The following is a 9,704-nucleotide window of genomic DNA, read 5'->3' as shown; positions in this document are numbered from 1 at the left end:
CAGGGAAAGATTCAAGTCAGAAATGAAAGCTAGTCTATCTTTATCTTCAGCCTTTACTTGCAAACCAAACGTTAAATATTCTGTTCTTTTAAACATGTTAAAACTTTGTGGCTGATTAAAATATTAAGAACACAAGCTTTGTGCAGACATCGAACATTTAATCACTTTCTCAGGTGCTTTGTTAACATTCCAGTCAATTAAGGAAACATCAGCCATGAGATCAAATGTGTTTTATCCAAAAAAAAGCTATAGGACACAAGTTGCTTTGTTACAGATGTGAATATTTAATCAAATGACTATATATTTTGAAACATTACAAGACAATCTGAAATAAACATTGCTTTCAAAGTGAATACATTTACATTGACAATTTCTGGAAAGCCCCTTGAAATTAAGTCCATTAAACTCACTGTTACATGTCAGTCTATTTCTGGATTCATAAAGTACTTTCCGATCATTACATGGTTGTGAATTTCCTTTTGGAAGCAGAGCATAGCAAAATAATCCCTATAAGTTATGATGGAATACTAGTCTTGGCAGTAGAGAACAACATGTTCTTTATACAATAGTCAAAATCATTTGTAATTAATTCCCAAAATCTCTGATATGCTGAAAACCAATCCCCTACTATTCCATGATAATCATTAATAGGTAATTACATATTTGAAATTATTTCAATATTGATGAAACTCATTTTTTCAAAATTTAAAAGACATTTAGATAATCTTGCACTGTATTGTGCGAGCAGAAGATTCTACAACATTAAAAATATTTTGGTTACAAATATAAAAAAAAGTTCAAATTTCACAACAGATACACTATTGTAGAACACAACAATGCTTTACATAAAAAAGCTTAGCCAACAGCTAACCTTAGAATCCTTAAAACATACGACTTAAGGTAACTTGTATTAACTGCACCATAACATTGAATAGCTTATGTTAATTAAAAAATACATATTAAATTCCTTCATATGAATTGACACATACAAAAACCAATGTCATGCAAGTTCTTTGAGTGTAAGTGGCTCACCCAGCACCAAATTTCAAATTAAATCAAAAATAAAATTGTAGTGCGAGTGAGAAATGAAAATTTACATAAAACAGGTAAAAAAAACCAAAGATATGAGCTTCTGGAATCTGTTGCATTCCCATCCCATTACTCCTATATTTCAGTCCAGCATAAGTCACATGACAGGACACTCAAATCACTTACAAATCTTGTTCTCTACCAAGTCTTTCAAAAAAATTAACTTTTCATAAAATAAAATCCAGTCCTTTAAGAAGGGACCAGTGATGTTTTTCTTTGTACAGTAGTAATTGAAAGTGGACACTAGCTACAAAAGTAAAGTTTAAACTGAGAAATGTCACATTCAGGATCAGGCTATTGTAAGAATCATAGCCAATTCCAGAATTTAAAGTTCAGCAACACAAATATACACTCACTCTTAACAAAGTATCTATCCTCACCACTTGGCAAACTGCATGTAGCATCTCATTGGCACAAATTATAATTAAACCAATTTCAGCAACATGCTAAAATACAAATATAATTTATATGTATATTTATATTTGGTGTAGCCCAAACACCAGTTCCCTCTCAAAGCGAGTTTTATTGTTAATCTATAGTTTAGCCCATACATCAGTTCCCTCTCAAAGCGAGAGTTTTGTTGTTAATCATTTATATTTGGTTAAAGGAATTTGATGCATAATACTTGATCAAGGAAGACTTGTCATAAAAAGAAATGAAATTCTAAACATGCTTTGATAACACTTAAATGGCAGCCTGATAATTCATTAACACACTAAAATAAATTTTCCAGTCTATAATCCTAATAATCCAATTTTAAATTGTGCTGCATAATTCGTATTAAAAATGCAGAGTCATTGCCAAAAACAAAATTGTTCCCTTCATGCAGTGATCAATTTCTAAAGCATATTGATCATAAGTAATCTTTTAAAACCTCATACTGCTACAAGGCAAATTTACAATCATTTTCACGCACAAAGCTTTTTTGGACCTGATGTTTTAAAAAAATAGTTCAGGTAGCTGAGAAACAACATTTACACAATATTTTGTTTAGAAATTCTATTAATAAAAAGGGACAATGGGATCTCTAGAAGGCCTGTCCCATCCCCCTTAAACTAACTGCTGCTAGGATAGAAGGACCTTGTTGATAAATCACTATCTAACTCTAGTCATCATCAGCAGCATTTTCTCAAAACCTTTAATCCTGAATGGAGTGAATAGTTTAGGCCAGAATTCCAAACCAGAGCAAATAATACTTCACCGATAATGACTATAAATGGAGAATACAAAATAATTTTGTTCAAGTACTGGAGAATAAATGCTTCACCCTGCAGTAAAATTCACGTATTTGCAGATGAGACCAAAAAGTAGCAGGTGTCATTATGAGACAGTCATTATAATGAAGTTACTCGAGCTATCCATACAATTCTACAAATTATATTCATGTTTAGAATAAAAGAAGAAGAAAGAAAACTCAAGCAGAAAAAAAACAGTGAGGCAGAAACAGCACGTAGTTGGAAACTCTCCAGGAAGATTGTCTTCTATGGCTTTTACTTGGCAATTTTTGTTCAGTTCAAGCTCTTTCCCTGCTCTGCAATGCTTGACAAAGCCACATCTGCCCACCTGCTTATGGTGAAGCGAAGCCTTTTTGCTTTTCTTCTAAAAGATGAAGCCAACATTTTTTGACCCTGAATCTTAGACAGACGCATGTTTTCCGACATAATGTGATGATAATTTTCAATTGTCTGTTTCCTGGAAAAGAACAAGGGAAATAGTTTGGTTGGGGTTGGCGGTAGAATTTAAACTTTTGAACAATGCAACACAAGATGTGATCAAGTTGAAGCGCAGTACAATGTGTCATCAACAGCCTGCCTCATGATGAAGGTGGTAAATATTAGTATAAGCATTTTAAGACAAACATGCACAAGTCATTTTAATATACTTGAATAAAATATTAATTCTAGGTTTGAGAGGATACGGTGTATTGAAGCCAAAAAAATGCTTTTTAGAAAGAAGCTGAAGCACCTAATATGCAAACATTGGCAGCTGTAAATGAAGACTAATGCATTGAACTAGCTCAGCAAAATTACAGCTTTCTATGATGCTTTTATTAATTAAAGGCCATCTGGTTAGAACAGTGAACATTCCAAGAAGACTGCAATCATTAAAAACGATTAAAAATCAAACATATTAACCAGAAACTGGATCATTTTATAAGCGGGATACTGAATCACTGGTGATCCAGCAATTCCAACTTGGAAGTGTCATATGCTTTTAGAACTAATAATAGATTCCAATGAGTAAATTTCCATGAGATATTTAATCAATGATGCTTTGATATCTAAATGTTCCATACTACAACTGTTGTGGTCACCCTATTCAATATCCCAACTGCATAAATGTCTGACATCTTGTAGACCATCCAACCAATGTCCTTTTAAGTAATACACATTGGCTTGTGACGCGCAAACTTTACCTCACTTGCATTTTCTTCAGTCATCAATTAGAGAAAGTGTCATGTCACTGATAATGAATAAAAGATTGATAGTGAGTTAGCAGCATGCATACAGAATTCACTTCCTTAAACTGAATATGACGCTTTCACTAAAGAGAGATTAGGGTTTGGATGTTCAGCTCAAAACAACATGGCTCTTCATCAATCCCCAGATAGCAGTTGTATGCAAAATTTATTTCTGATACAGTGAATGTAACAAGCTTCCAGTATCTTTCACAAAGCACTTGCAATTGCATTCAACAGACAAAGATTGTTCTTAATATTAAAAGGATTTTTTTTTAAAACTTCAGGACTCTTGCTGATGAAAGTTCTCCATCTCTGCAGTACACAAGGAACTGAACACAAATCAAAAGGCTCATGGATTCATTTAGGTTCGAAAAAGCAGCATGCAATATAAATGAAGAACAATTACTTCTAAACTAGACCCTTGAGTATGTTTTCCTGATTTCAAAATGGCGAGATTATATTGTTCTGGGAAACTTCTTTAAAGAGAATGCTGAGGAGATGAGTGGATAAAGGTTTGCAAGATTACGAAAGTGTTAAATCAGGGATGTTGCCATTTACAAATATTTTCATAAAATAGGAGCCAATATTCTCAGCAGAAGATTGTCAGCAAGAAATTCAGTAGGGAATGTATGAGAAATTACTTTATTTAGATTGATTAGAAGATAGAACATGCTACCACTAGGGGTAGCTGAGATTAATAGCATGAACAAACTTGGGGGAGCTGGTTAAATGTGTGAGTGAGAAAGAGGGATAAAGAAAGGTATCAGAAGTTATAATAGATTTAGGAAGAGACTCATTTACAGCATAAACACCTACATACACCAGATGCAAAGAATGACTTTTTTCTGTGCTGTGTATTCTATGGGACTCAATGACTGTTGGCATGATTAGTCAATCTAACAGAATAAGGCTGGTGTGTCACGTATATTGTTGAACCTCAGCCTTCAAACTCACAAATGGCAAATAGAACAGTTAAGGGGAGAAAGGAAAGTGGAGGCCACAGTTAGATTGAAGATACAATCAAATCAAAGAATGGACCAGACTCAAGAGTTTGAATGGCCCACCCATCCTTCTTATTTGTAGGTTTGCATGAAGATTCTGTCTTATGGAAGATAAGAATCTGCTTGTGAAAACAGCCTGAATGTTGCCTTTCCTTGCTAACTCTGGCAGCTCTAATTAATCATTGCTCAGGTCCAACTTCACAGCGTTCCTTTGATCATTTCAAAGCAACACAAACATGTTAAGATATAGTATACAACTTTGATTTTTGTACCATGTCACTGTGTGAAGTACAGAAACGTTTTAACATGAAAAGCACCAGATAAATCTATATGTAACATGTTTAGTGGGATCATTTACCATAATACATTTAGGATTTACTGAACATAATAACAGTCTGTATGAACTGTCTATAAATCACACGAGTTTTAAGGATTAAGATCAGTCAATGATGAACAAGAAATTAAAGGGAGAAATGACATGTTCTACTGGCATATGCAGGCAGGATTTTACCCATAGAAGGGGGGGGACTCAAATGACAATTTAAAAAAAAGATTAAGTGCTAGCAGGAACTTAAAGTCATTCGTAAAAGATAATTGAATTGTTTCAATGGGAGGGTTTAGTAATCCATTTCCTGTTGTAAATTATAAAGTACTGAAAAGACAGGTCAAACTGAGAATATAGAGGAAACCAAATCTGGAACAAAGACCTCTGGCAAATGTATGATGAATATAGCGCAAACACAGGAGCTCTGAAGATAATCATTTGATGATGACTTCAAGGTCAAAGGTTGATATGCGAAAGATATAAAGATGTATAGAACTTTTATGCATAATCAAAAATGCTGAAACTATCACAGTTAGATGCAGTAGACAACACAACCAGAAATATGTTGACTGTTAGTTAAACCAACTACTCCTTCAAACAGATTTCAGTTGAACATTTCATAAGGGTTCAACCCAATCCCAGAGGAAGTGCCTCAAAGCATTCCAAGAATGAGCTTCCAAGAATTTTGAGATAATGCATTCTGTGTCTGCATTTAGCCCTAGGCGGTCTGCGAGAACCTGCTAGAGATTTGTGTCTAACCATTGCTTATTTCTAGATAAGAAAAGCAGCAGTTTGACTCTTTTAAAGTTCATCACACCATCACAATACAACAGTGTAAATGTATTTGGTAGATTTTGAATTTTCCAAGTTTTGCATTTTTAACAAAATAAATTGTTCCTATTTAATTTCAATAGTCAATTTTGACAAAATGCTGCCCATTACACATGTGGCAGCACAATTCAGGATTCATGAAATTCAAACCGAGCAGTGATAAATCAATACTTAATTCAAATGAGGAAAATACAGTCAGAAAGATCTCAACCAGTGATAAAACAACCAGCTTGATTGGCACCACATCTACCACCTTTCAACATTTACTCCCTTCATCATCCCTGCACAATGACAATAGCGTGCAACATATACAAGATGTACTGCAGTAACTCAGCAAGTCATCCCCAACAATAACTTTCAGATCCACCACCTTGACTCAAGACAAAGGCAGCCATTGCCATGGGAACACCACAATCTATTTCAAGTCCCCCTCCAAGCCATACACAATCCTGACTTGGAAAAATAGCTTTTATTATTCACTTGTGAGATGTAAGTGTCACAGGCTAAAGCAGCATTGATTACGCATCCCTGATTGCTGTGGAGACGACGATGATGAGCAACCTTCTTGAACCACTGCAGTCTTTGGTATGAAGGTACATCCAGAGGGTTGGCAAGAGGGATTTCCAGTAATATTGACCCAGCAACAGTGAAAGAATGGCTATACTGTCACTGTACCTTCTCCTTCATTGGGTCAAAATCCTTGAACTCCCTTCATAACAGCACTGTATGTATGTTCTTACACCCAAGAATTCCAGGTGGTTTAGAAAGATAACTCACCAGTTTCATCAAGATGATTAGAGATTGGCAATAAATACTGGTCTAGAGAAAGTGAGGACTGCAGATGCTGGAAATCAGAGTCGAGAGTGGGGTACTGGAAAAGCACAGCAGGTTAGGCAGCATTTGAGGAGCAGGAGAATCAAAATTTTGGACATACGCCCTTCAACAGGGCTTATGCCTGAAGCATCGATTCTCCTGCTGCTTGGATGCTGCCTGACCTGCTGTGCTTTTCCAGACCCCACTCTGAACAATAAATACTGGTCTAACCGGTGTTGCCTCCATCACATGAATGAGTAAAACAAAGACGACTCACAATTTGAACTACCATGTTGAATACCCATCCCACTCATGTACAACTGAAAGCAAACCGAAAATAATTCACTCTGTAACGTCTGCAAACATTGTTTCTGGAATTTTAGAATTGGAAGCCTCCTCTTGTAGCACAAACTTTAAACCAATGATCAGAATCTTTTCAGTTAAGTGCTTCACTGGTTCTTTTTTTCCCTTTGCTCATCACAAATTGGCTCAAAAGGTGACCAATGGTGTGCCACAAGGATAGGTGCTGGCTCCCCTGCTTTTCATCATTAATGTAAATGATTTGGATGTGAATGTAGGAGATACAATTAACATGTTTGCAGATGACACTAAAATTGTACGGTGAAGAAGGTTATCTCAGAGTACAATGGGATCTTGATCAGATGGGTCAATGGACTGAGGAGTGGCAGATGGAGTTTAATTTAGATAAATGCAAGGTGCTGCATTTTGGAAAGGCAACTTAGCAGGACTTATACACTTAATGTTAAGGTCCTGGGGAGTGTTGCTGAACAAAGAGACATTGGAGTGTAGGTTCATAGTTCCTTGAAAGTAGAGTCACAGGTAGATAGGATAGTGAAGAAGGTGTTTGGTATGCTTTCTTGTATTGGACATGTAAATAGAAAGTGAGACAAAAACCAATGCTTCACCGGAGGCTCACTGATGATGTTACCTAGTATGGTGACGAAACATCTGAAAACAAACCTTCCAGCTCCGTGAGCAAACTTACAACCAGACAAGGTTTTTTTCTCTTGGGTAGCGGAGTCCAGAACTGGAGGGCATAGGTTTAGGATGAGGGTGGAAAGATATAAAAGGAACCCAAGGGCAACCTTTTCACACAGATGGTAGAGCGTATATGGAATAAGCTGCCAGAGGAATTGGAGGTGGCTGGTACAATTGCAGCATTTAAAAGGTATTTGGAAGGGTTACATGAAACCAAAGGGTTTAGAGGGATATGGACCAAGTGGCAAATGGAACTAGATTAAGTTAGGATTTCTGGTCAGCATGGATGGTTTGGACCGAAGGGTCTGTTTCCATGTTGTACATCTCTATGAGTAATATATACTCACTTCCATTTGTCAAATGGGCTCATTTTGTTACTGCTCCCAGTGAGGTCCTGTGTTGATAATGCTAACAGCCTAATTTCCATATGGGTTACAACAGATTACGTTGCCAGTCAGCAGTAAACTTCAAATGCATTTTCCATTATTTGTTTTCAATTTAATTCAGTAAATTAATTGTGATATTAAATATTAGATCGGTCATGTTGCATACATTGCTCGGTAACTCTTCAGAAAGCCTCATGATTTATTCCATTATTAAAAATCATTGAGTTCAAATCTGTTTTACTGAAATTCAATTAAAATGTATTTTACCAATCATTAGAAATTAAATAATTAAATATGCCAAGCTGCTTTCTTGAATTGTTGCTATTGTAAGGACAGACTGACAGGCAGAGGGGGTGGGGTGGCCTTGTTGGTAAGGGAGGATATTCAGTCCCTTGCGCGGGGGCACCTAGAGTCAGGGGATGTAGAGTCAGTGTGGATAGAGCTGCAAAATACTAAGGGTAAAAAGACCCTGTTGGGAGTCATCTACAGGCCCCCAAACAGTAGTCTGGATGTCGGATGTAAGATGAATCAGAAGCTAAAATTGGCCTGTCGCAAAGATGTTACTACAGTTGTTATGGGGGATTTTAACATGCAGGTAGACTGGGAGAATCAAATCTGCAATTTGAGAGGGAGAGGGTACAGTCGGAAGTGACAGTACTTCTGTTGAATAAAGGGAACTATGGAGCAATGAGGGAGGAGCTGGCCAAAGTTCAATGGTGCAATACCTTAGCAGGGATGACCATGGAGGAACAATGGCGGATATTTCTATGTATAATGCAGAAGTTGCAGGATCAGTTCATTCCTAAAGGGAAGAAAGATCCCAAGAGGAGGCATGGACGGCTGTGGCTGACGAGGGAAGTTAAGAAATATATAAAGTTAAAAGAGAAAAAGTATAACATAGCAAAGATAAGTGGGAAAACTGAGGACTGGCAAGCTTTTAAAGGACAACAGAGGATTACTAAGAAGGAAATACGCAGAGGAAAAATGAGGTACGATGGTAAACTGGCCAATAATATAAAGGAGGATAGTAAAAGCTTTTTTAAGTATGTGCAAGGCAAAAAAATGGTTAGGACTAAAATTGGGCCCTTGAATACAGAAACAGGGGAATATATTACGGGGAACAAAGAAATGGCAGAAGAATTAAATGGGTACTTCAGATCTGTGTTCACTGGGGAAGACACAAGCAATCTCCCTGAGGTAACAGTGGCTGAAGGACCTGAACTTAAGGGAATCTATATTTGCCAGGATTTGGTGTTGGAGAGACTGTTAGGTCTGAAGGTTGATAAGTCTCTGGGGCCTGATGGTCTACATCCGAGGGTACCGAAGGAGGTGGCTCGGGAAATCGTGGATGTGTTGGTGATTATTTTCCAGAGTTCCATAGATTCGGGGTCGGTTCCTGAGGATTGGAGGGTGGCTAATGTTATACCACATTTTAAGAAAGGTGGGAGAGAGAAAGCAGAAAATTATCGACCAGTGAGTCTGACCTCAGTGGTGGGAAAGATGCTGGAGTCTATTATAAAGGATGAAATTACGGCACATCTGGATAGTAGTAACAGGATAGGTCAGAGTCAGCATGGATTCATGAAGGGGAAATCATGCTTGACTAATCTTCTTGAATTTTTTGAGGATGTAACTCTGAAGATGAACGAGGGAGATCCAGTAGATGTAGTGTATCTGGACTTTCAGAAAGCTTTTGATAAAGTCCCACACAGGAGGTTAGTGAGTAAAATTAGGGCGCATGGTATTGGGGGCAAAGTACTAGATTGGATTGAAAATTGGTTGGCTGATAGGAAACAAAG

The 9,704-nt window shown here is 37.0% G+C and overlaps 1 protein-coding gene across 2 annotated transcripts in view; it reads right to left on the bottom strand.

Annotated features, from left to right (window-relative positions):
• Positions 1 to 264: 264 nt before the first annotated feature.
• Positions 265 to 9,704, bottom strand: part of LOC132830373 (protein PIMREG-like) — a 26,122-nt gene continuing 16,682 nt past the window's right edge. The window contains exons 4-5 of one of the 2 annotated variants that reach the window (XM_060848030.1): positions 3,506 to 3,552; positions 2,698 to 2,781 (exon numbers count right to left, since the gene is read on the bottom strand). In XM_060848030.1, the coding sequence (XP_060704013.1) occupies positions 3,522 to 3,552 (31 nt within the window). In that variant the 3' untranslated portion in view covers positions 2,698 to 2,781; positions 3,506 to 3,521. Of the gene's footprint in view, positions 2,782 to 3,505; positions 3,553 to 9,704 lie in introns of both variants that reach the window. The other variant, XM_060848029.1, reaches the window with a different exon arrangement.

This window comes from Hemiscyllium ocellatum, chromosome 31 (genome assembly GCF_020745735.1).
Source record: "Hemiscyllium ocellatum isolate sHemOce1 chromosome 31, sHemOce1.pat.X.cur, whole genome shotgun sequence".
NCBI classification, from domain to species: Eukaryota; Metazoa; Chordata; class Chondrichthyes; order Orectolobiformes; family Hemiscylliidae; genus Hemiscyllium; species Hemiscyllium ocellatum.
Note: the sequence above shows the minus strand (reverse complement) of the source record. Positions and strands in the feature narration are given on the sequence as shown.